The sequence below is a fragment of the Stegostoma tigrinum genome, chromosome 2 (assembly GCF_030684315.1).
Source record: "Stegostoma tigrinum isolate sSteTig4 chromosome 2, sSteTig4.hap1, whole genome shotgun sequence".
Classification (NCBI taxonomy): Eukaryota; Metazoa; Chordata; class Chondrichthyes; order Orectolobiformes; family Stegostomatidae; genus Stegostoma; species Stegostoma tigrinum.
This window is the reverse complement of record NC_081355.1, coordinates 63,838,550-63,865,668: the sequence shown is the minus strand read 5'-3', so window position 1 is coordinate 63,865,668 and position 27,119 is coordinate 63,838,550. Positions and strand designations below refer to the sequence as shown.

General features: G+C 43.2%; 1 protein-coding gene across 3 annotated transcripts in view; it reads left to right on the top strand.

Moving 5' to 3' along the window:
• Window positions 1–27,119, top strand: part of LOC125466417 (retinoic acid receptor beta) — a 488,627-nt gene that overhangs the window by 282,406 nt on the left and 179,102 nt on the right. For all 3 annotated transcript variants that reach the window (XM_048560882.2, XM_048560893.2, XM_048560908.2), the window contains one exon: window positions 25,885–26,033. In XM_048560882.2, coding sequence (XP_048416839.1) covers window positions 25,885–26,033 — 149 coding nt within the window. The remainder of the gene's footprint in view (window positions 1–25,884; window positions 26,034–27,119) is intronic.

Sequence of the window (27,119 nt, the reverse complement as noted above, 5' to 3'; positions counted from 1 at the left end):
AAGTGATAAGGTGTTAATTTGCTTTGGGCCAAGATGGCTGAAAGACTACCAGATAAATGAAATATTCAAATATGACATTTACATAAGTTGTGGGTTTAGTAATGACAATTCCAATAGTAACTCCAAATTATGTCTGTGAAGTGCTTGTAATCCTTACTATCACTTTGATTGTATCTTGTATCATTTAATAATGGGGACCTGATGACTTACATAGAAATAATGTAGAAATTAATCTCTTGAAAAAAATGGCTGGAGCGTAACTTTGCTGTACTAATTTCGTGTTTGCATTTTAAACCTCACAAAACATAATGAAGAGAGTTTTTTTCTAGAAAAAGACACTGCAATATTTTTGATTTATATCTTTAAACTAAATAGATTGCATCTGAACTACATGCAATCACCTTTTGGAATCACCAGTGATTCATACAGCACGTTGTGTATGTCCAAATGTTAACTATATACTTTACAATGAAAAACCCACATCTTAGCTAAAAATTGTTTTGAGATGGAAAGTAATCTGCAGATGGATATTATTTTTCAGCTGAATGAATGTTGATCTGGATTTCAGAACCCAAAAATGCATTTCTACTTGGACAAACTGTGTGCTGTTATAGGGGTGAACAGATGGATTGACGTTTTAACTTCTCTATGCTTGCTTACAGATGGACTAAATGAATAAGCATGCAAGAAAGAGCAATGAGTGCTTCACATTATGAATATTTAATTTTCTTTTATTTTGTAATGCTGGCCTTTTGATGTTTATCAGTTCAAGCTGCAGTCTGTGCCTGTATGGAATTAGCCATACTCGCAGGGTAACAAGTGTGATCAAACAGAGCTTGTTACAGGGTTGACAACTGACATTGCCAATTGACTCCGTATGAAGCGAGCAATGTACTGACCTATGGACATCTGAATTATTGAATAACCCCTATTGACTAAAACATATAACTTCCCTGTCTTAACACTTTGGAGTTCTTTGCTAGGGTAGATAGACAATTTCATCTTTTCTCATCCTAATTTTCCAGAAATATTTCTTTCTTTAACTTCTTTTCTATTTGATTTGTGATCTTTTACTTTGCTGTTTCCTCAAATCAGACTTTCACGTCAATATGTTCAACACTTCACATCACGACAGCATGCTGCACTGAGAAGGTAGTTTCCAACGATGTGGAAAAAGATCCCTTTTACAACCAATTTTCTCCTGTTTTATTCCCCCACTCTCCGACCCCCACTGCAGCTTACCAGCCAGATCTCTCATCAGAACCTGCAAAATGAAGCATATTATAAACCCTTTTGGAAGTCTGATTGCAAATGTTATTCAAGACTCTGTCAAGCTTGGTCTTGTAAAGTTCAGCATTCAGTTCTTCTAGCCAACTGGGAACCAATCCGAACTAGTATTACTCTGTTGATGTGATCCTGTATCACTTCCGTTTTTGGGTAATTTCATTAATTTCTCCGTCTCCCTTTGCCCATTTCTAAAACTTGCTTCATTCTGTAGAAGTTTGCTGAATCCTACTTGTATTGTTACTGTATCTATTTAATCACCTAAACTTATACAGTGCATGAGGGAAACAGTTACCTTGAGGAGCAGATGTGTCAAGGTGGTATTGGTTTTCCTAAAGGAACTTTGTTTCCATTCACCTTCCCAGTTTTATGACGCTGCAAACATTTAACTGATAGGTATGCCATTGGAGACCAGTAGAGATTTGTCTTTTACTCCTAACTCATGATCTGCCTGTTACCTCAAGGTTCCAATTTGATCAAAACTTTGAGAACTGCCAAATAAACTAAAGTCGGAGTCACGCTGCGTGCACCTGTTTTACAAACAGTTCAGAACCATGTAATGCAGAGAGCCAGATCCCAGTAGCACTGTGTAGCCCAACCTGTCTGTATGCCTGGGTCAAACATACCGAATAAGGGTCATTGGCAGTTCACTGAGTCAGGTCTGGCAAGCGGCAAATACCTACTGCTTTAAACAAGTCAAACTCCTTCACTGCCTGCTCACAGAACTTGACATTCTCCCAACAAAAATGCAACCTGAACAATTCTTGAAACTATAAGCTTGGTTTACGGTGTCGGAGCTAAGTATGGTTCCCTTTCAAGGCGCGCGCACACACACAGACGGAATTTATAGTGATTGAACTAATAGGATTTAGGTAGGGATAGGGGATAATGAATAAAGGAGTGTTGTGAGAGCTGGCTGCTTTAATTAGAGTGAGATTCCATCGATATTTTCTGTTTAACATTTTTGTTCAAATGGTTTTATTGTCCTTTTTATGTGATTCAGCCTTAATTGATGGCTTTGCCACCTCTGAGTCAGAAGGTTAGAGGTTCAAGTACCTCTTCTTGACTTGAACACTAATGGTGCAGAACTGAAGAACGCTTGCTGCATTGTCAGCTACTGTCTTTTCAATTGGACATGAATTGCATGTTCAAAAGAATATTTGGAATAGAGTAGGAGTTCGCTCAATGTCCTCCTTTAAGTCAATGACCTGGATCTTACAATAGCAATGGAGGTGTAACTTCTAGCATTTGCCATCATTATTCTATTGTAATTGACAGCACCCTCAGGAATCTGCAAATACACGGGTTAAACCCTGAAATCCAGAAGGAGCTGTCAGTGATCCTTCACTCTTCCTCAGTGTGCACTGTCTGTGTGTCCCTCCAGATATACTCCCTAAACAACCTGTGAGTTCTCAAAATGCACCACTTTTACACTGTTCCTCTTAATGTAAAAACCCTTTCAAAAGATGCACCTTTGCTGAATGAACTTTAAACATTGCTTAATAGCTTATTATGATTGTTGCTAAACAAACTGACTAACTCTGAAAAGTTTTTTTTTAATCGTCACGATGAGTAACTTGGGTAGCTTTTCAACTTCCTACCCAGTCATGAATCTTCTAACATTCTTATTGTCGAAATCGCAAGAATTTTATTTTGACTGATTTCAGTGAGAGACAGCCAGTGTTCACTGCCCGTTTCATGCCATTGGAAACCTGGAAAAGCCATTGCATTGTCTCTGAGAAAGGAAGGCCAGTGGAAGAAGGAAACCGAAATTATAATGAAAATTTCTTTTCAGCCCAAGTGTCAGAAATCCTGCTCAACCACTTTTGGCAGCCTTAATGAATAGCTTTTATTTTGTGAGAATTGTATAAGTGATTGCTTTATTTTACCATTAAATAAGGGCGAGCATCTAGGTATGATCTTCTCTGCCAGTGGTGATTGCAACCCAAGTTTCTGCTGTTGGAAGCTGAAATTGGCCGCTGTTGTGAATGAGCTTCACTGTTTGGCCCCAATCTCTCAGTGCTGTCAAAGGAGAAACCCACCAATTTAGGGAAGGGGCAAAACCAAACCATTTGCCAACCTGCTGTCCAACTTTCCATGATTTAGTTCCACTGATGACAAAGATTCAGTGCGTGAAGAACTAGTCTTATTCACCTTGAAACTAAGTGTTACTTTTGTAAACCCTGGGATCCGAATCTAACTGTCATCCAAATCAAATATTTTGGTACTTTTAATGTACTCTCTCATTACTGGCCTGTATTATTGTCTGTCATCTGGCTGTTCATTATTGATCTGAATTATGGAGGCCTTTTTGTTTTTGGTTATTTATTGCTGAAATCAAACTTCAAAGCCGGGAATGCAATTAGTAACTACAGCAGACGTGATTCTAAGCGGTATAGATTGAGGGCCCCGACTGTAGTTTTGAAACCCATAACTTATCACGTTGTCACCCGCTGTTCCATTGTTTCCTCTTACGTGTGACCAAAATAGAATGAAATCAGTGCCTGAAGTATGTTCCCAATGTTGTCTGTGTGTATTTATTAAAGGAATATCATTAGAAATAACATGCACTTAAGCGAGTCATCCATGTTAAATCCATTGTTCCTTACCTGAGGAGAATTAGTTCCTCTTTTTCAGTTTACACGCTCTTCTCCAAAGAAGTCAGACTAAAATTACTGCAACGTTCTGGGATTAAAATTGTCACCTTAGTTTTGAAATGCATTTGCAGGAACAGGCAACTTTGTATGGTTTCTTAGCAACTCAGTAACACAAAAGGTTTTTTTAAAAAAAACACGCAACTTGCAGCTCAAATGCAAGGCAAATGCGAAATGCTGCTCGACAGGCAATAGGGGCTGAGGTGGGTGTGGAATCAGTAGCTTCCAATAAACAAGCACCAAAGCTATAAACAAAGATTCACATATTATGATCTCGAGATCATTTTAGAAGGTGTGAAGACATAGTGACGTGCGCTTCACAGGCAAAAAAACCAAGTCGCCAACAGCTACAGTGTGAAGGAAACGTGAGAGACTGTCGTACAAGAGACAAGTGCACAAGGGAAATGGAAGGATATTTGGAAGAAAGTGACAGATTTGAAGGATGTGAGGAGTGAGAAAAATCTATAAATAAATCTAAATGAAATGCATCATGTCATTTGGTATGCTGTTTATATGAATTTGTTTGATCATGATCTGAATTGAACAGGCTTTAGAAACGGGTCACGAAAATAACACCAAGTAAGATAATAAACAAGATTGCAAAGTAATGGAGCAGAATCAAAAGGTGAAGTGGCATGTAATTGCAGCTCAATAAATGGAGGAATGGCCTACCTCTATATGCACTAACAACACAATACATTTGGCCAGCCTCTCTCAATTCTTCTCTCAAACAGTCTGTAGCCAAAATACTTGACATTCATGCATTCTAGCATAAGGCCATACAGCATAAAATGTCCAGTCGTTCACAGGTTACTTAGCTCCCAAACATAGCAAAGAGAGCTTTAGACTGATTTTGGTCCCAAGGGGAGTTTTAGCAATGTGCGCATAAATATAACCATTATAATACATTTGTTTACATTTATCACATGTTCACTAAAACTTGTGGACTTGCTGCCATGAACTAGCATTGCAAGAAAATAGGGATCAAATCCTTCACAAACAGTTGTGATGATCTGTGAATAGACTTGAAGTATTTGCTGAGGTTCTAACTCTGCACGTTGAGGTCAGGTATAACCCTGCTCCTGTATCATAACTTTAACCAAATCTTGTTTCACTGACAACACTGTGTGCTTATTGATCTATGTTGACTCCCAGTTAGGCACCATGTTGACTTCAAAAGTTTCATTCTTGTTTGCTTACCCTCCCCATCTCTGTCGTCACCTCCAGTCTCATAGCTTTTGGAGATAACTTGTTCCATCGTTGGCCTTCAGTTTCCGAGGCCACAAATTCTGGAATACATTTCTTACAACTTTCCAACTCTCTGCCTTGCTTTCTTCCTTTCTTTTCTTCGGCCTTTTTCTTTACTTCTTGAGAGGTAGGTTGTTACAGTTGTTGTTGAGATTATCCGTTACTCCTGTGGATCCTTTAGCCTGAGGCTGCCAGTCTGGGCTATCACCGCTGTAAGTATCGTTGCTGCCAACAAAGAATATCCCACTCACGCTTGGTGTGCATTTCTTCTGGGTTCTTCCAATCCAGGCTGAAGAGGAAATGCGTAACACTCCATCCTCTGGGAGCTCCGTCAGCTTGTAGTAGAGATGAGGACAGGGAACATGTCCGTCTCTTATGGCATGACCTGCCTTATTCTGGTCGGTGTTTAAATCTCCAGCCCTGTAAATAGGTGGGTGTCTGGGTGAATGGGCGAATCAGTGGAGTGGGCGTGCAAGTAGACAAGTGAGTGACTTGTTTAGTGGGTGAGTGTGTGAGTAAATGAATGAATGGGTGTTGAGGGTAGGTATGTGAGTCATTTGGGTCAGTTGGTGAGTGGGCCGGTGCATCAGGGGAGTAATTAGGTAGCTGAGGTGGGGGTGGTCAGCTGGCAGTCATGTCGGCTGGGGGATGGTCAGCCTGTTGGAGGTTATCCAGCAGGTCTCAAAGGGTAGTCTGGTGTGCAGGATCCATTCAAGTCTGGCGGTGTCGTTTGGTCTGGCCAAGGCTGTCAGGTCTGGCCAGGGGAGGTAGATGGGTCATTCATAAGAGGTTTCAGGTACTCGGGAAGATCATCAAGGGATCAAGAGTGGTCTGATTGGTTGTGCGGTCAGGAGGGTATTTTGATGGCCAGAAAGCACCTTGGTTAAGGTGGTTTGAGTGGTCAGGGCTTGTAGTGTCAAACGGGTGGGTATTTGCATGGCTGGAGAATAACTGGGTCTGGTTAGAAGGGTTGACTAGTTTGGAGTCCAGTGAACAGGGGTGGGTGAATTGTAGTACTGTCAGTTGTGGAGCTAAGGGGAGACGATGGCCTAATGGTATTATTGCTAGACTGTTCATGGAGTGACCCAGATCACATTCTGGGGGCCCAGGTTCAAAGCCCACCACAGCAAATGGTGAATTTGAATTCAATAAATATCAGGAATTAAAAACCTAATGACAACAATGAATCCGTTGACCATTGTCAGGGAAAACCCATCTGGTTCACTAATGTCCTTTAGGGAAGGAAACTGCCATTCTTACCTGTGCTGGGCTACATGTGACTCCAGACCCACAGCAAGGGGGTTGACTCTGACCTGCCCTCTGAGCAATTAGGGATGCACAATAAATGCTGCTTGGTCAGCAATGTCCCTCATCCCGTAAATGAAGTTTAAAAAAGCCCGATCGTAAGTTTTAAACTGCCTGTGAATTAAGTCACCAACTCTAGTTCGGAGTTGGAGACATTGGCACTGGGTGCCAGACAACAGGAAGTTGCCCGTCAGACGTTCAAGCCTCCCAGGCATTGGAGACCAGGGACTTGGAGGATTATTTCTTGTTCCTTCAAGCCAAAACAAGTTTTCCCTTCAGTGAGTAGAAGAGATTTGAGTACTGTGATGTGGGAAAAGCTCTGAGTGTGATCAGAGAGAGATAATTGTGGAAATTAATGACCCAGGAGAGTTCCAGGAGTTTATTGTCCATGGCCTTTGGAAGAGGAAAATCTAACAGCATCCTTAGTGCACCATTGACTTTCACCCTCCTTATTTCAACCAAAACATTGTATCTTTCATACAACTCATCTCCATTGCTTATCGCTGACTACTTAGTCTCTGAATGGAATTTACAGTCATTGTAATATCCTGGATTTTGTGGTCAATTATGAAAAGATGACACTCTCCACTGAACTCAAAGCCATCACTCGGATCGAGTGATTTTGGTGATTATGAGTTTGCTGTTTTTTCAATACTAATTTGAATCCAATGCGAAAACAAAGGATCTCCAGATGTCCAAAGAGTAGATATTATGAAATGCAGTGTACAGTCTTTCATAGAGAAGAATTACCACGGTCAGCAAACCAGCAAGTAAAATGATTATCCTGCATTTATTTATGTTATCTCCAGTAAAGTTTGGGACCTGCACATTATAACAGAAATGTTATAAATATTTGTGTCTATTAGAACCTTTTTCATCATAATGGCAAAACATGAAATTAAAGCTTTTTTCTGGGCCAAAGAGGTTGTTCAGGAATAGTTTTGACTGAATACACTGTTCAAAATTCATTTACGAGTAAAATAGCCATTTGTTGATGCTCTCAGCTCACGTCCATTTGCTGCAACTTCAATAGGACATCCTATCACAAAGTATAGAATCACTGACAGCTGCTTCTGGATTTCTGCCTTTAACTACACGTTTGCAGCCTCCAGAAACTGCTGTCAGGTTCAGAGGAGTAATGACACCAAATGCTAGCTAGGACATTGTTTTGAATTCTCTTTGTGGTGTCAACTAACCTCCTCTCAGAAACTTTCTCTAGCCTTCAGTCCCCTCCCTTCATTGCACTCCAACATTCTGTATGTACCCCCTCTCTTTGAGCTTCTTCAGTGGTACAGCCTTTAGTTATACAGTCCTATTACTTTAAAGTCCCAACCAAAATCCTTCAATCTCTTTTTGTGTGTCTCTACCCATTAAAATCCTTTCAGAGTACATCTGTTCAACCAAGTTTTCACTCATATCTCCTGACCCTTCCACAGACGCTCTCTTTGTTACTGTTTGTGAAGTGCCTTGAGATGTTAGTCTGTCTGCATTATTAAATAGTTGCTTTTCTTCCCTAAAATGCTTCTGTTATTTTCTCGTTTGACATTGTTACGTTCTTAAGTTGTAAGATAAGAATGGCAATTAAATGTTGAAGAGTGTTTATGTTCCCAGTTCAGATCAGGAAGTTTTAGTTTTTCACACATTTTCACTATCCTCATCTAGTAATACCGAGATCAGTGCTGTTTTTGTTTGCAATAGCCGGGCAGTGCACTATGAAGACCCGTCTGTGATGTTGTTGGTGGCCCTGCTTAGCCAGGCTTGTGTTTAAGTTCATTTTGGTGGTACCCCCGCTGTTTGCCTGACTGGTCATATGGGGGTGCTGACTGCAAAATCTAGTCCTTAACAATGTTTAATTGTAGCCCCCCCCCCCCCCCCCCACTTCGAGAGTTCAACATTTGTAGCATGGCACTGCAGCAACTGATCTGAAACTCGGCTTTAAAGAAACAAAGGACAACATTTGGAGAACAGTAAGAGGGTGAAAATCATCTTACCACGTACAATTCATATATTTCTGATTTGCTAGCTAAGCTTTGTCTTATTCAAAGAACATCTGTTCCCAAAATACTAAACAGTCTTGTTGCTGCAGAAGGCAGTTCTGACCTGTACTTTCTTAGAACACCTTTAAGGTAGTTATTCAGAATAAGGAGTAGTAAATTTGGACGTTTCTGAAAAGTGGCCATAAATTACGAGCTAGTGAGTTTTGGAGTGAAAAACAAGGCAGGGCATCAGGACGAGTTAAAGTCACATTAAAACTGACAACTGCTGAAGTTTGTTTTGATAAAAAGCAGACCTGTCCTGATTCTATGGTTGAGAATTAAAAGAAGGGCTGCTTTTGTTTCCTAACTTTAGGTGTCTTATAAATAAATGCAGTATTAAATGTACACCGAGGTATGTAGCAAATCTGTTCCTAATTACTTGTACTTTAGTTGAACTTTAGTGTTTCCTTTGACATACTGCCTAATGTATGCGAACTGCACGTCTCTTACTCCAACAGTGAATTCATATAAAAAAATCCTGTCTGACTCCTTTCTGTGCCAACAAAAATGAGGGATAACAGAATGTTTTGACCAAATGCAACACTTTGCTATATACCCTAATTAAACAAAATTGTTCCATTCCATATGCGGCTTACAGCTTAGTACTCAAAACTCCCCCTGGGGCTGTACAGGAAATGCCTTTTGCTTTACAACTTCTTTTCTGGAGATTACCATTTTCTTTTTTTTTTGCTGTCAGTATTCTTTCCTTTTCACTCTTGCTGCCCTGTGGGTACCTGCTGTTGCTGGGGTTCGGGATGCAGATGTCTTTTCACTGTCACTCGATTTTTGTCTCCATACCCCTGGCACTAGCCCTAGAACACAAGTCAGTTGCCATTGTTGAGATTGTGTGTGTGTGTGTGTGTGTGTGTGTGTGATTGACTGACTGCCAACTGGCTCAATTGAGACTGCGACTTGCATCTCCTGTTGGCAGTTTTAGCCAATTGAAGGATTACCTTTTCACATGCATCAACAGGTAATTGGCAACTTGTGTGATTTATATCCCCAAAACTACTTGGATCAAAAGGATCAGGGAGAGAAGGGAAGGAAGAGGTAATGTAAACATTACTTGTTGTAAGGTTGTCAGCAACAATTACCTGTCAGTTGACGTGACATTTTCCTGTTGCAAACCAGCCTGTAAGATGCCTGCCTATATGACCCATCAAGGACACCCTGTGCAGCTACTGGTTTATTTATTGAGATATTGGGTAGAATCTTACCAGGCCCTAGACAACGCGGCCTATGGTGAGGCCTCATAAAAATCGAGTGAGCCCTTTGTCCACATTGGGGACAATAAGTCACATGGAGAGCCAGAGGTTGACAGGTGACCTGATAGGAGTTTATCAAATAATGAGAAGTATAGTTAGAGTTGATGGTAGTTAAGATGGCGAATTTCAAGTCTGGGGGGGCCACATTTTTAAGGTGAGAGGAAAGAGACTCAAAGACAAAAGAGCCAAACTTTTTACACAGAAGGAAGTTCATGTGTGGAATGAACTTCCTGATGCAGTGGTGAACATGTGTACAATCAGAACATTTAAAAGACATTTGGATGGATATGTGAATACGAAAAGGTTTGATGGGATATGGGCCAGGAGCAGGCATTGGGACTAGCTTAGTTTAGAATTATGTTCAGCGTGGACTAGTTAGACTAAGGAGTCCATTTCCCTGCTGAATGTCTCTATGACTCTATAACTAAAGTTTGGATGCCAAGGTGAAATTATTGCGTGAGTGATGTTTGGTGTCTTATTGGCAATCATTGCATGTTATATTCCTCGTTACTGCCTAATCTCGGCTCATTAATATGCAAGTTCCATTCCCCCGTATAGAAACCAGATACCGAGAATTCCCAACATGTAAGTCACTGCAGGACCTGGTGACTCCAGCTTGCCATTCGCTCGTGCAAACTGCCGTCTTGGGCACTCAGCACCAAAGGCCCATGGCACACTCATGAGCAATTGTGCATGGACCCCACATCCACATGGGCTTGGCATCTGACACATATTTCTGCATTTCAATGCTGCATTTTGGAGCACACGGGCACCCCTCTTTGGAATGCTACCGAAAGAACGCTTTGCCCATTGGGACAGACACTCAGTTCATGGATTTGACCAGGTTGCAACTCAAGGCTGCTTGCTTGCTGTCTTAGTTCTCACATACTACCTGCATGCTCACAGCCTTGTCTTTTAGTACTGTGTTCCCTCAGCCAGAGTAAATGGGTATACAGTACTTCTATCTTGACTTGCCTTTTACAGCAGACAGAAGGCCAGGAAGCTTAGCATGATTGTCAGCAATGATCAGCCAAGGTGGGTGGATGTCTTGCTGTTTGGCACAGCCTCACACCTACACCCTGTGCCAGCAATGTACAAGGTAAGCCTCCAAGTCTAACGGGATTCATGCACAGTCAAGTCAAGAGAACCTCCCCCCAGTCAGGGGCTCTGGGCTCAATCTGTCAAAGACAGTTTCTGATATTAGTCCAGCGGGCTCCAGTGTAGTCAGTTGTGGTTAGGGTTAGGATCCCCTTCTTGTAGAAGATGTGACGCAGAATGTTGGGGCACTCCATCACCTGTCTGCATTCATTATATCTTACTGTGGGCTTTGATTGAGAGCAAGGGAGGATTGAGTTAGGCAGAAGAGGGGTGGCACAGCTGTCAGTTCTACTGCAGGCAGGTGAAAGGTGGCAATGTGTACCGGACGAGTGAGTAGTCAGCACAGGGCATGCAGGATTAGTATTTTGGAGGAATTGAGTGGCTGAGAGTGAGCGAGAGAAGATATTGCATGCAATATGAGAGTGAGAGCACATGAGTCTTACTTGGAGGTGTGTGCAGGAGCAGAGATAGTGACATAGTAGAGAGAAGATGGTGGCTTCTAATCTTGTGGAGCAGAGACTAACTTTCCTGTTACATAGCTGGCATTCATTCAGACAGCCAAATTCGCACTGGCTTGGGTGGCAACCCTGAACAAGGGTGGTATGGTCTAGTGTCATGGCTTCCTCTGCTGGCCATGAGTGAAGAGGTTGGCCCTTCTCTGTACTATCCCTTCTGGTGGAAATTCCATTTGGCCGAATAGGGAACCAACATCCCCTCAGCTGTCATGCCCAGGACTAATGTCAAAAACTGTGCAGGGCACTTCTGGACTGACCAGGTAAGGGGTTCATAATCTTTAATTATGATCCTAGCACCAGGAATGCCAGTAGATGCCAGGCACTGCTGAGTACTTCCAGCAATGATGTGTGGGCAAATTGGGCTTGCATTGGACAAGAGGGTTGTCATAGGGATGTGGTCAATAGTTAACAAGATGGTTTTGGAGTGATTTGTGCAAGAAAATCTGCAAGATCCCCATTATAGAAACTCTCCATGAAACCTGATGGAAATGACACTTTGCCAAAATATCGGGAAATGCAGCCCATTTTGACTTTGAATCTGTGTCTGAAATGCATTCTGGCTGATTAATTTAACATAGTGCATGTCGATCCTGCACACTCTCAGAATTACATAGTGCCAAAAGAGCACTGCTTTTATAAGAGGAATGCATTCAGTGTTTTTACTTGTTTATATAATTGAAGGGCAAAATGAGCTTTGCAAGCAAATAGTTGGATAAACTGGCCTCTCCCTTACTTCAGAAACTGAAGGGCATCTTTTGTACTAGTTTTGAATTAAGAAACCTGTTTTGTTTAAGAAATTGCATGCAAGCATATGAACCTTTTGGCCACGTTTCCTGGAACTGCACCAAATGGCTTCATGCAACACTTTAGCAGACAAATACTTTAGTGGCAGTTAAAACAAGGGCCATTCAGCCCAAGCACCTGTGTCAGCTTTCGCCCTTCGTGCCAGCAAATTTGCACAATAGTGTTCAACCGCCCCAACTGTTTATCTTCTTTTTCTTCGTGCACCTATCCAAAGTAATCTTGGATGTTGACATAGTTTCTGCCTGAACCACTAATCCGAGAAATTAATTCCACAGTCACACAACTCTCCCTGGCCTCTGCTCGAAATCTCTGATGTTTAATCTCACACGGTGCAAATAAGGGACAAGCAACCAGAGAGATTGCTTGGAGTCATGCACCATGTCAAAGGTCCCCAGTAGGCTAAGTAATCGTATTAGTACTAGTTACAGTCATTCACATTGTGGGTGGGAGGAAGAACAGAAAGAGTCCATCTCTTCGATCCCAGTGACAGCATCCACAAGTCGAATGTACCTTCTGGTCTTGTACCTTTTGATCATTTGCTGTTGACTTCTACAACTGTAGGAGACAGTCTGCACTATTCCACCCTTAATCCTTCTACATTTTTCCATCATATTGCCCCATAACCTGCTCTGTTTTAACAAACTAAATTACAAATATTTGTTTAACCAGTTTCCTAGTGAATCTTCTGTTAAAATGGCCGTATCCTTTCAGCACCTCAATTCTTTCAATAGTGTAGAGCCCAATGTTGGTGGCAGAGTGGCTCAGTGGTTAGCACTACTGCCTCTCAACGCCAGGGACCTGGGTTCAGTCTCGGGCTTGGGTGACTGTGTGGTGTTTGCATGTTCTCCCTGTGTGTGTGTGTGTGTGCGCGCGTGCGTGCTCTCTGGTTTCCTCGCACAGTCCAAAGATGTGCAGATTATGTGAACTCACCATGCTGAATTGCCCCTAGTTTTCAGGGATGTGTAGGGTAGATGGATTAGCTGTGGGAAATGCAGGGTTACAGGGATAGGATAAGGGTAGGGTCTGAGTGGGACGCTGTTTGGAGGGTCACTGCTGACTTAATGGGTCAAATGGCCTGCTTCCCCACTGTAGGAATTCTGTGACTAGGATAACTGAGGACTCAACAGTCTGGATTTTGAGTTCAGTGGCATAGTGATGGCAGTTACTGTGGATTTTCAGAAAGCTGTCCATAAAGATCTAGTGATCTCTTTGATTTGTCCTTTCTTGATGTTACAGTTTGCATGTGGCATTATGTCAAGGGGACCTTCACACATCCAGAAATAGTGATGTAATCACACGGAAGGATTTTCACAGATTGTAAATCAGGAAACATAGCTCTTACTTACTCCGCACCTTTCAGGAATTTTACAGAGCGAGAGAGAGATAGATTGAGCTGTGCACATTGAAAGAGGAATATCATAAAACTTAAAAACAAATTACTGTAATAAACTATCATCTTATCATTTTGGAAAAAAAATGTTGACATTACACAAATATAAAATTAGTTTTTCAGAGACAGAGCCATTTTTCAGTATTGTTATGTGTCAATACAGGTTACATTTCATGAAAAGGCTGTCTTGTTTTGGGGAACTTATGAAAGCAACAGTACAGTGTAAAAGGGGAGATTCTCATCAGTTCTTTGTCTTGATAGAAGATTTCCAACTGCAGGGATATGAACAGTGCACCCTGTCAAGCAGTGAGGAAAGTATTGTCAGCCACTTCTGGATTTCCATAGCTAACTGTGCATTTGCAAACACTGGAGTTTGCTGCCAGTCTTTCATTTGTAATGGTGGTGAATATTAACTGTTTCATGGTCCGTACAATCACAAATTCCAGGCCATTAAGATTCAACTAGGCTTATAATTAGCTCATGGTTTTACATGCTGTATTTTTCACAATCCTGTCAACGGTGTCTTCATTACAACTTTATTAACTTGAGGCAGCACTTTTAATATCCTGTGACTTCAGAGTTCAAAATTACCCCCATTGTCTTCATTTTCATTGCCTTTCCTTTCAGTATTGTTCTTTTACAAAAAAAAGCTTATTTTTTAGGATTGAATCAATCGCTTCATAGTGGTTTAAATGTTGAAATGTAGCCTGAGAGTTGCTGACATTGAGTTTTGGCATTGACACTATATTGTGGGCAGTAAATTTTGTTTTAGTATTTCCAAGACATGTTTGAGAGGAATGCCAGTTGGATCATGGTTTTTCTCTTTGCAAGGAACATTTTAAAGACACTTCTCTTCACTTTGTGAGTGTAGGTTCAAAACTGTAGAAATTTACCCAGGGCCTTGTTTCAAAATGGGCGACAAAGGATCAACTGTCTGATGTTCGGGACCATTACAGTCTATGGAATAAAATAATGATGTTGTGTATAAAAGGTGACTGACCTGATGCTGTTTGTTTTTCACAGTCCTGCAATGAATTTCTCCCTCTCTGTGTCTGCATTGTTTACTTTCAGGATTTTAGTAAAATGCCAACCAATGGAAATAATTTCCAACTTTTGAAAATACTTTTTATTCATATCTTTTTAAAAAATGCTTCTAAATATTTCAAACGCATGGAGATAAATGGTGTCATTGTTACAAAAACTGAGACTGGTCCTTTTATTCATAATAATGTGATATAATTGGAATAATCGAACTGTCCAGGGCAGGAGACCATTCAGCCCACTGCACCTGTGGTGGCTGTTCAAGAAGGTGATTCAATTCACCACACTCTGTAGCTCTTTACCCACAGCCTTGCAGTCATTTCCTTTTCAAGTGTACATTGTGATCCCTTCAGTTTTAACCATCCTTTCAAAAATGGCATTCTTGCAGGAGTAGTCAGAATTAATATAGTTTGCACGGTCAGCAATTAAGATTCTTGTTTGGAGATTTAAGTGTTTTTACTACACAATGAATAGAAAGAAAGATCATGCATTTATATGACAATGTTACCGTAAATGTTAACAGGACAAAATAATACATTGCATTTGTGTAAATCGGCCTGTGATCTGCATTGTGCAAGAACATCAGGTATCGGGTTCACTTTTTTAATGGAGTTGGAATGAGGAATTTCGGTGCTGAAGAAGTGCCCTTTTCATCTATCCCATTGATAGCAACAAAGTACTTCTAGTCAGGAGAAGCATGACCAGATTCAGACTGACTGCATTGTTAATGCAATGTCCCAATTTTGGGTTCTGTACTACAGCTTTTGTGCCAAATTAAGACCCAGAGTTGGCATGAAAATTACCATCACGAGCAACTAAACTGGAGAGCCCAGAAAGTTGGCTTATTGCCTGGCTGGTGCTTTGGCTCTAGTGAAAACGCTAAAGTCAATAAGCATACCAAATACTGAGTCTCTCATCACAGCACGACTGAATTAAATATCCTGTATGTGCACTAACCAGTACAAATTCAGGCTGAAAGCTGTACGTGGATAGCACATTGGTATATCGTACTATGTACACAAAGAAACACACAGAAGGGTATTTCCATTCAGCCATATAACGCCAAAATGGTGACATATTTTACACTACTTTCTTCAACATGTTTCACTTATTCTGGCCTACTGTCTGCCAAAGAGGAACATGACAAAACAGGAAGGAATAGACAAGCTTACTCCACCCACTAAAGTGGATCACAACTGATCATATTAGTCTCCCTCTTCGAAAAACACACTGTCTTGTACTAATGCTAACGTTATAGTTCTTAGACTCTGCAAATAACAGAAGTACCAGTTTGTAGATAGTTTTTGGGCTGTGAATTCACACCCATCAAATGGAGCTTATTGAGATGGAGATTTTCCAGTCATCAGAGCGGAGGGCTGGAGTGCTGGAGGTGTCTGAGTAATGTGGGCGATGGTGAGATTTGTGGCAGAATCAGTCCTGCAAGGCTGAGCTCAACATTGAAAACAGCTGTCTCCCTTTTCCATGTTTGACACAAGTGGCAAGGCAAATTTCTCACTAGGTCATGGTAAGTAACCAATTAAGGGGATTATTGCTTGCGAAATGCCTTGTTGATGGCCTGTCGTGGCTCATAATGACTCGGCTTCCTATCTCACCAGAGTCTCTGAACAAGCAAGAAAACTCAGTGTGAAATTACAGTGGCTGCCTGCTCACCATGTTGGACACTGGGCACCAACATCCCCATGCTCCATGGTCACCTTACACCTCCCTCCCTAATACCATGGATGTTGGCATTCGATTTCTGCCAGCCTGTACAACCCTCACAAATACATCATGAATCCACTTCTAGGATGATTCTGTATTTCAGTGCTGTACCTCAGCCTGCACCAACAACCTCTCAATGTAATGCTGCTGTCAGGACGCTGTGTGTTCTCAGAAACACACCCCCAGCCCATCGACTGCATGAGGCCACACCTTGGGCTGTTCGCTCAGTGTTGCGAGCACTCGCTCACTCTGGGCCTGCCAGATACTCGCAATGTGGCACAGCCTGTTTTTGCACTTTAAGAGATACCAGGCTGATACTACTTGCATAGCTTGCCATTCAACACAAATACAAAGGCAGGAAGCTGGCTGTAATGGTCAGCAGACCTCAGGCAAGTCGAGGGGTCCCAAAGCAGGCTGCGATAGCAGCCGGGGGCTTAGACATAGTCAGCCAATCAGTCAGTCACTCGAGGTGGTCAGAGTCATGATGCTCTCCCACGTAAGCAGTGAAGAGCTGAATGTCAGGCAACTCACCACTCGCCTCACATCCTTCCATCCTATTGTGTGCAGTTTTCCTCCTGGAATGACGGAGGTGGCGATTTAAAGAGATGGTAGTGAGTGAGTGGCACAATTATTACTTTTTGGTGAAATAAGTAAGATGGCAGTGCAGAAGGCATGCAGGGTTAGTGGTGCCAGGGTGAGGGGTGGTTGGGGTGGATCAGAGCGAGTGGGCAGGAAGAAAGAGGCAGCAGGGAATGTGGAGAGCATGATCCTTGGTGGAAGGTGGTTATAGTGGCAGAGATAGAGCGAGTGTGAGGTATCAAAGAGAAGATGGTGGCACATTCTCTGGCCGAGTGGAGAAGGATGTTGACCTTTTTCCTACCTCGCTGTGCGTTCCTTCAGACAGCTGAGACTACACTTGACCTGGGTGGCAACCTCAGACCAGGCTGGCATGCCCTGGGGTTGTGGCATTCTTTTGCCAGTCCTGGGGGGGTAGAGTTTAAGAGCAAGTACCAAATCACTCTGTTCATCACCCTGTTCAGGAGGACCTCCAAGACCCTGCCCAAGTACCAGGGCAACTGTTTTTCCATCTGCTATTTCAGGGGCAAGTGTGAGGAACTGTGCAGGGTAGTTCCAGACAGACAGTGCTTGTCTGGCTTTTCAAGATGGTGCAGGCACAGGGGTGCCAGTGAATTCTGGGATAACCTCTGAGTGGCAAGTTGTTCTGGGAAAGGCATGTGGCACAAGATGTGACCTGAATCAGGTTCCATAGGGTCAGACGAGGTATTCATGCGAGGGGGTTTGGTAAAACGAAGTGAGAGAACACACTCTGTGCCTTTATGGCAAAAGATCCTCCAAAAAGTCCAATGTAACTTTGGATCTAGTCAAATGAAAAAAATTGTAAGATTCACCCTGAGGTATTTGACACACCATCTAGGTTAGATTTCAGCTGACGTTTCAGTGGCAAAAATACCAGCGAAGTACTCTGCACGCCTGTGTGTGAAAATGAAGGAGTCAAACTGCCAAAATACTATTAATTCAAATTGAATGCTCCATTGAATTTCACTTTTACCCTGTTTTGGATCGGCACTGTTTGTTTTCACCTCTCACAGTATTAATGCAGATTGTCCCCAGGATTATTCAAATTCCACAGCCCTTCTATTGCCCATGTCTGTTCTTTATACATTATTGGAAATATCTAAATGCACCTAATGCCATCATGTTAGTTATTTTTAAGCTATCAGTACACTTTTTTTCACAATGTGTTACAGAATCATATCCAACCTAATTCTTTATAGCTGGTCTTCTTGTTCTGCCAAGTTTTAATTTCCACTCTTTGTATCTTCCACCCATTGTTATCAAACCGAATGCAGATTGAATGATCTCATTGCCTTATCACTTAGTTTTGTTAATGAGTACATTCTGATCTTCCCAAGACTCTACCATTTTTAAACATCCCTCTCTTTCTTGCAATGATTTTTCTTTTTGTTTTTACTACACTATAGAGGATTGCAGTCAAGGAACCTCTCCTTCCCATCATTTTCTGACTGTTCAGGCCTGGTTGGATAAATCCAGATGGAGTACTGAACGACTGACCAATGATTTAGCAAAGGGATTAGGTGTTAGACCACATTACATGGCTTGTGTCTTTACTTTGATGTACAATCGGATAGACATTTGAAATATGGTCTAAATTACCAGCGGGCTCCTCTAAGTTCTCTCTGGTGCCAGCAAAACTATATTACTACCAAATTCCAAATCTATCAAATCCTTTGTACACCCAAGGTTTCCCTTGTAATCAGTTCCTCAGCCGTCATTCCTTTGTAATTATTTTTCTAAGATGACAGTAATTTTTAGATGAAAGTTGATCTGTTTATGCTCAGGAAATGCAGTTCCAAGGAGCCATTTGGAGGTCTATGTACTGCACAGGTGATTTCAAAAATTGTTGCATATGGAAGTAACCTAATGTAATATTTTGAAGAAGAATACCTGGAATTAAATGGCCAAGAGCTATTCTGATTGGTTCTTGGCTATCTGAAAAGGTGTACATATTATCCTCCCCTTTTATCTTTAGTTCAAGTGAAAACAAATTGTGATTTGAAGTGGATACCTTCTGTTCTGTGCAATATTTGTTTGTACAGTATTAACAATGCATCTGTGAAGACTCAGGGCTGAACTTTGTGATAAGGCATGGTGATGAGTGGGTTTCGTGATGTCATTGGCTCAACAGTATTTTTGGGCAATTTCCTGTCTCACCTCATTAATTAGACAAGTGCAATATTGGGTGTGTTTCTTGCTGAATTTTGTTGTGAATGAGATGGAAATGCTGGGACCCTCTGGTTTCCAAGCCTCGGGCGCCATCTTTAAAGCATGGCAGTAAGCGCTCAAGATGCTACAAGCCAGGATCATGTGGGGTGTTTGCACATACACTGTGGATGCATGGTACAGCAGGAAGCTACACTCGCTACTTCCTAGAGAAGGATCTGGAGGCACTGGTAGGTGAGGGGATGGAAAGAAGGTCACACTGTTGTCCTGGACCGAAATAGCAGCACGGCATCATGGATGGTCAGAAGGAAGAAGGTCAAAAGGCTTCTGTGCTGCATGGGGTTAAATGGATTCTGGCTTTTCTCTGCCAGCTTGCACTTGCAGTGCTATCACTCACTGTAACTCTACCATTGAATGCTCAATTTTCCAAAACTGATGGACCACAACGCTCGGTATTATGTACATCATGCACACACGAGGGGTCACACCCACCTCACCTTGTCTGCTTCGACCCCTTCTTGTGCCTGCATCATCACTAACTGCTCTCCTGGCCACTTCCATTGCATTCAATTGCTCCCTGTCTCTTTGCAGAGAAGAAAACTGGCCCACAGAAGGGCTGAGAGGTCCGAGACAAATTGGATGTTGGCAGACGTTAGACTCTGCGCTCCCTCTGAGGAGAGGATAGTGGAGCTGGCTGCAGAGGACCAGAACTACTGCTGTGCTATCAGGAGGGTAAAATAGTCAACCCGGTCAGCTGCCCCTGTGCTATCATCCTCTCCATTTACGATCTGTCAACTCACTTTATCACCTTCTCCAACTATTTCCCTCTTTTCTTCTAGGCAGGCATTAGTGACACCCAGACAACCTCCCGAGGGGAAAAGCCAGTGCTGGAAACCCTCTGCTCCTCCTCAATGTCTGAGACAAGCCGGTGAGCCCTCCGAGGAGGCAGGGTCTTCTCCTGCACACTTCCCCAGCTTAGAGACTCGGAGGGTTCACCTCAGACTCGGGAGCACAGTCTGGCAAACACAACTGGAAGGCTCATCAGCTGGTCCAAGAAGAAAGACCCTGGTCACTGGCAATCAGAGGATGACCAAAAACCGAGTACCCGCTCAAGCCCAGGCAGAAGATGTGCCTCCAATCTCCACCATTATTAACGTGGTCAACCTGCAGAGCCTGGCATGGGAAGATCAGGCAGTTGTCTGTCAGGAATGAAGAATGGTGGAGTCTTCAATGTTCACATTACTGCTGCTTCTACAGCCTGGGAACATGCTGTTGCTTTCATGGAAAGGGCCCAGCAGATATGTACTCGGACCTGCACTCCATAACTTTAACAGTGGCTCCTCAGCGTTAATGGCAAGGTGAGAGCAGTGGCAGGAATCTTGGTATCCGGCTTTGTGCCCGCTCCTTTCGGGGAGGCTGGATAGTCCTAACACGTACCCACAGGGAGCAGAGCAACTGACCCTACCCCCACAGAAAACTTCAGCCAATCCAGAGGTGTAATATGATGGTAGAGTCCTGCATAAAGACATAGTTGACATGTCTGCTGCACTAAGCAGAGGATCATCTGCATGGCGAACAACAGACTCTCAAACACTCAAATGAACTCAGACCTTCCCTCGGTAATTCTGCAGATGGGTTGCAATGAGTTTGCCTCTGGCCTGTCAGGCTTCCTGCATTGCTGCGTCATCTTCTCTTGGGCTGCTGTCCTGGTCCATGTCATTATCTCCAGTCACACCTTCATCCTCAGAAGAATAGTGTTGAATTCCCCCACTGTGTCTGCCTCCCAGACATTTCCATTTTAATCTGCTGTAGTTGTGAGGGGCGCAGCACACCACATTGATGGGGCACTCGTTTTCTGGGCTATAAAACAAAAACCCTACCAGAGTGACCCACCATCAAAACCTCATCTCCAGGAAATCAATGGCCTGTTCCATCACGGCCCTGGTGTCATATCCTCATTCTGCACCTATCCTTGGGTTTCTTAAAGGTGCCCTACTTAGAGGGATAGCCCTTTGCTGTCTGTGTGCCCTGAGCACCTTGTAAGGAGGCAGAGACTGGTGAGTGGTCCAGTGCATACACATCACGGCAGCTCCCAGAATATCTGGTGTAGACCTCCTGAAAGATGGCTGTCATGCTTACAGATAATTTGGATTTGAATCCTTTCCTGTTCACAGATGTTGCAGGTTACAATTGAGTACTCAGAGTCATGCAGGAGCAATCACCCCTGCACCAGGGGCGCTCCAGCAATAGTAGCATATCTCAATGTCCTGGGCTGCTCCACCATCATTGTCAAGGGGGAAAGAAATGAAGAGATTGCCTCTGCCTCTGCCTCTGCCTCTGCCTCTAGAAAAAATGCATTGATGACCGGAGATTGGGAGATGCCACAGAGATGTCCAGTTGCTCCAGCTGCCAACGGGAAGATTAAGGGCAGTTGTGGTCTGGATGGCCACTGAGACGGGAATGCCACCCTGTCCCTGCTGCTAGAGCTGGCATCACTGTAAGGGTTGGCACAGTGGGGGCACCCTTAATTGTCACCGGCAATGCTGTTTGGTCTCTTGAAAGAAACTCAACAAAGCTGATATAGTCCGGCTCTTAGCGTTCACCTGTGCCTGTTCAGTGGATCCTGCTTCGCTGTTTCTCCCTCTGGAGGCTACGCACAGCAGTGGATGTTGTTGCTGCTGGGCTTGCTGAAGCTTCTCTCTCCCTCTCTGGTTTCTTCTGGATAGGCCCCCACGAAGCCAGACATGGCCTGAGGCATTGTGGCTCCGAGGAAAAATTCCGAGAGATCACCCAGTGTTTTTGAAGTGACTTCTGAGCACTCACATCCTCGACAATCACTGTTTGTACTGTCATACAATGTACCCAAGGAACTCATTGTCACAGCTTGAGCCCTGAGCTGTCTCACCTTATCCAGTTCCACTCTGGACATCCATCCAAAGCATCTCTACTCCATTGGGATTAGACTTATGTTGGTAGTCCACCATTAAATGCACTCCTCCCCATCGTAAAGAAGCTCCCATCACAGCCTATGGAACTACTTTCTGTGTAAGGATACACGTGTAATGCATTGTTCGCCAGTTCTCGCTGTGGCAAGTCGCTATCAAAGGAGAACTTCCGGTTCTGCTTTCAAGTTCCCTGTTATCGATATTTTCCTTAATCAATTTGTATGCGATGTCCACATACCTCTGGCTCAGAGGTAGGCACATTACTGTTGTTGTGCTGTGAGAGCCATTAGTAAGTTGTTGAGCTCTCATGATAAGGAAGCAATCAGGGCACACGCATACCTTGTAGCTATACCTTGTTTTCTTCTGACTTTGACAAGCCACCACCTTCCTGCTGAGGTGAGGATGAATGTAGGTGGACCGTATTGTTTCATCAACAAAGACACAGCAATTGCCCTTAGCGGAGCCTCAAAAACCAAGGTTGTAAGTTTGCTCCTGAAGAGAAAAAAGTAACTGTCTCTTCCTCCTTTTTGTGTGTGCTTGCAGCAGGTATTGCACAGTTGACATGCAATCCGACATCATGAGATTTGAACTGGCAGGCTTCCTCCCAATGATATTCCAATATCCGCCCACCCCCCCCCCCCACCCATTCTGTGTGTTGCTGTCCCCGAGCCCCCGATAACCATGAAGCCTCCCTCCATTTCAGTTAAGCTGCTTTATGTCATTTTTAATAGTTGTGCTTTACTTCCAAAGCCCACAGTTCAGGAGGTTCCTGTGGCCTCACCAGGTCAATCTCCTCAGACAGATGCAAGAGTAAGCATGACCTGCTCGAACCCTCTCTCCGATGAGTTCCCATTGCCGCTTATGACTAACCATGTCCTGCCATTTCCCTGGAGTGATTTAGCAGTGCAGCTCTGACTGACCCTGGACTGATCTCTGAGCAGCAACCTGACTGACCTGTGTTGTAATTTCCAGGCTGGTTGAATTGGACCTTAAGGAGCCACCATGGCCTAGCCCCTGGATTGCAATAGCAATGTGTCCATGGATTTTCATCTGAATTTCTGACTGTGGCCAAACTCCTGCACTATAATGGGACCAGGTCCTTGACTGACTGTTGTGGTGCTTCTTGATGAACTCAAAAGGCACGGTGCTGTGTACTTGCCATGTAAGCTGTGGGCACATGTTGTAAGTCAGTTATTGATGTGGCGCTTTGCAGGACAGTGACACGTCCATCCCTGGTCTGACTGAAATATTTATTCTTCAGTGCACCCCTCTGCTGCAAGGTGTTTGCCTCTTGCTGTGCTGAACAGCAAGCTAAACTGTATAGGCCCCCGCTTATAACTCAACTCTAAAGACCTTGTGCATTAAAGAACAATGAAAGTGACACTGCCTGAAAGCCTGTATGTAAACACTAAAGATCTCCTATACTACAAGGTGAGCTCAGACCCATAAAATGCCTGGCTCTGTCAGTGCAAAAAAATCCTGTAAAATACATGTGATGCTTCTGATTCTGAGTGCAAAGCAACCTAGCTGAAGCAGGCAACTCCTAGTTTTTACAGAGCTCCAGGGTAAATGGTTGAAACTTTGAAATGTTGGTGTCAGAGAGCAGGCTTGTTGAGGTTGTGAAGCTGGACCCAAGTTGTGTGGATGAAGGGTCAAGGAAGACGATGGCTTAGGACCTTGCAGGGACCTTGTGCAGTCAGTGGGAGCGTGTAAAGAGAAGTTGGATGGCTAGGACAGCTAGCCCATGACTGCAGTGGACAGTGTCGATGAAGACAAATCACCAGCTACCTGCTGAGCTTTAGCATCATCGCGCTCCTCTGTGGAGGAGAGCCAGACTAAAAGTACAATATTAATGGACCATGTTTTACATGGTAAAAAAAAATTGCAGCATGCTGTTGTGCTGAGGGCCTTGGGTGTCCTTGTGCGTGAATCGCTAAAAGTAGGGTTGCAGGTGCAGCAGGTAATTAAAAAGGCAAATGGAATTTTGTCTGCCATTGCTAGAGGGATGGAGTTTAAAAACAGGGAGGCTATGCTGCAGCTGTATAAGGTCCTGGTGAGGCCACACTTGGAGTACTGTGTGCAGTTTTCGTCTCCTTACTTGAGAAGGGATATAGTAGCACTGGAGGGGGTGCAGAGGAGACTCACTTGGTTGATTCTGGAGTTGAGAGGGTTGGGTTATGAGGAAAGACTGAGTAGACTGGGATTATACTCATTAGAATTCAGAAGAATGAGGGGAAATCTTATAGAAACATATAAGGTTATGAAGGGAATAGATAAGGTGGAGGCAGGGAGGTTGTTTCTGCTAACAGGTGAAACTAGGACTAGAGGGCATTGCCTCAAAATAAAGTGAAGCAAATGTAGGACTGAGGCCAGGAGGAACTTCTTCACCCAAAGGGTTGTGAATCTGTGGAATTCCGTGCCCAGTGAAACAGTTGAAGCTACCTCGCTGAATGTTTTTAAGGCAAGGCTAGATAAATTTTTGAACAGTAAAAGAATTAAGGATTATGGTGCGTGGGCGGGTAAGTAGAGCTGAGTCTCAAAAAAATCAGCCATGCTCTTATTAAATGGCAGGGCAGGCTCGAGGGGCCAGATGGCTCCTAGTTCTTATGTTCTTATGTAATACTGTGAGTTTCAGCTTTTCACGAGGTCCAAATGCATCAAAATGAACTTGCTGCCTCTTGATGGCAAGATTCTGAACTCCCCATCTAATGGGCGCTTGAAGATTTAACTGGGTGAGTTTTTTGATATTGAGTGTCCTTCACCCTGGCTTGCCAATAATCTCGCCACACTGGCAACAGGAAAATTCCACCCTCAGCATTTATTCGATTTCCATTGATAAAATATCGTTGTTTAAAGTGAAAGGTAATAGTACTGGACACAACTGTATTAGTCTTGTTTGACAGCCAGCACAGAGAGATTCAACCACTCTCGGATCTGGCACGCTAGAGGTGAATAAAGCTTCCCACGCTTTGGTGGGGCAACGTGCTCTAAGGCCAACATCCACTGCATCTGTGTGAACTGTTGAATATGCCACATCAACCATTGATTCTGATTGATCCTGTCAATTTTTGTAGAACTGTGAACAGTTGCGCACTGGTGACATCTGCTTACTGGAAAATATTTTGGCTCACTCACAGAGGAATCCTACGAATTTAGATTATCAACCCCATAGATTCCTGGAATTAAAAGCCCAGAAGGAATCCAGCCGACTGATCGTATCTGCAAATGTCAGCTCTTCAACGAAAAGCAAAATAACGATTAAATAGCATTTATATCTGTGGTAATTGTTCACTCAACTACCATTATTATTTTTGTCCAAGTGTATTCAGTTTCCTCACCAAATATTTGCATTGCTTTATGAAAGAAAACATTCCTGAGAAAGGAGTGGGAAACAGCTAATCTCCCCTGCTCATACTTCCATGCCAAAATTTTCAATCTGCGTTGTGTTCACAATTCTTGCAGTACCACATACTGAAAATACCGCTGTATATGTGTGGCTGACATATTAAAGTTGTATGTTATTGGCTGTGGTCTGAGGGATAATGGCTCTTGAGGTTAGGTCACAATCCATTGTAGTCCTAAGAGTCACAGTTATAGAATCGTCATGTTTGAGAAAAAATAGTATTCTGTCTCTTCTTTTATTCTGGTTGTCCAATTTTTCTACTCTCGCTGTGGGGTTGTTAGCACATTGATGGGAGAGAGGATTCTGAAAAAGGTGGTTTGTGTGCTTATTTTTTTTCTGCAGTGTTTTCTCTATCAGTACTAATGTTACTTTTTAAAAATACGTGAACGCATAACTTGTTTTGTTTTTCAGCAATTGAAACACAGAGTACCAGTTCTGAAGAGATAGTTCCAAGCCCACCGTCTCCAATTCCACCCCCGCGGGTATACAAACCTTGTTTTGTGTGTCAGGACAAGTCATCGGGCTATCACTATGGAGTCAGTGCCTGTGAAGGCTGCAAGGTAAGGCTGCCTCATGCTGTGAAGAGGGATTGTTTTGTACTTTGGAGTTTTTCATTTGTTCGCTGGGATGTGGGTGTCACTGGCTAGGCCAGCATTCATTGCCCATCCCTAATTGCTCAGAGGGCAGCCCAGAGTCAGCTCGAGTCACAAGTAGGCCAGATAGGGCAGGATTGGCAGGCTTTCCTTTTTTAAAGAGCAATCATAGCCACCACTTTTTATTCAGTTCAAATTTCCATGATGGGATTCACGCCCATGTCCCAGAATATTAAAACCCGAAAGAACCACAGATGCGGTAAATCAGGAACAAACACACAGTCTCTGGAAAAGCTCAGCAGGTCTGGTGACACCTGTGTAGGAAAAAACAGAGTTAACGCTTTCGGTCCGGTGACCCTTCCTCAGAGCTCAGTTCTAGGCCTTTTTTCTGATGAAGGGCCTAGGCCCGAAACGTCAGCTTTTGTGCTCCCAAGATGCTGCTGGGCCTGCTGTGTTCATCCAGCTCCACACATTGTTATCTCGGATTCTCCAGCATCTGCAGTTCCCATTATTTCTAGTGGTATTATTGCTGGACTGTTAATCCGGACACCCAGGTAATGTTCTGGGGACCTGGGTTCGAATGCTGCCATGGCAGATGGTGGAATTTGAATTCAGTAAATATCTGGAATTAACAATCTAATGATGATCGTGAATCCATTGTCGATTGATGGGGGAAACCCATCAGATTCACTAATGTTCTTTAGGGTAGGAAACTGCCATCGTTACCTGGTTTGGCCTACATGTGACTCCAGACCCACAGCAACGTGGTTGACTCTGAACTGCCCTCTGGGCAATTAGGGATGGGCAAGAAATGCTGCCTGGCCAGCAACACCCTCATCCCATGAATGAATAAAGGGGAAAAAAGACTTTGTGCTAACATTATAGACATTCCTGGCACACACATTACAAGCTACTGTTGCTGCCAAGAGGGGCTGGTCGTGTGACAGGAACCCAGCACATGAACATTAGCACTTGTTTGAAGATATTTATGTCTTAAATTTAGCTGGTCCAGAACTAACTGACTGATATTAATTACTTAGAACTGTCTGAACA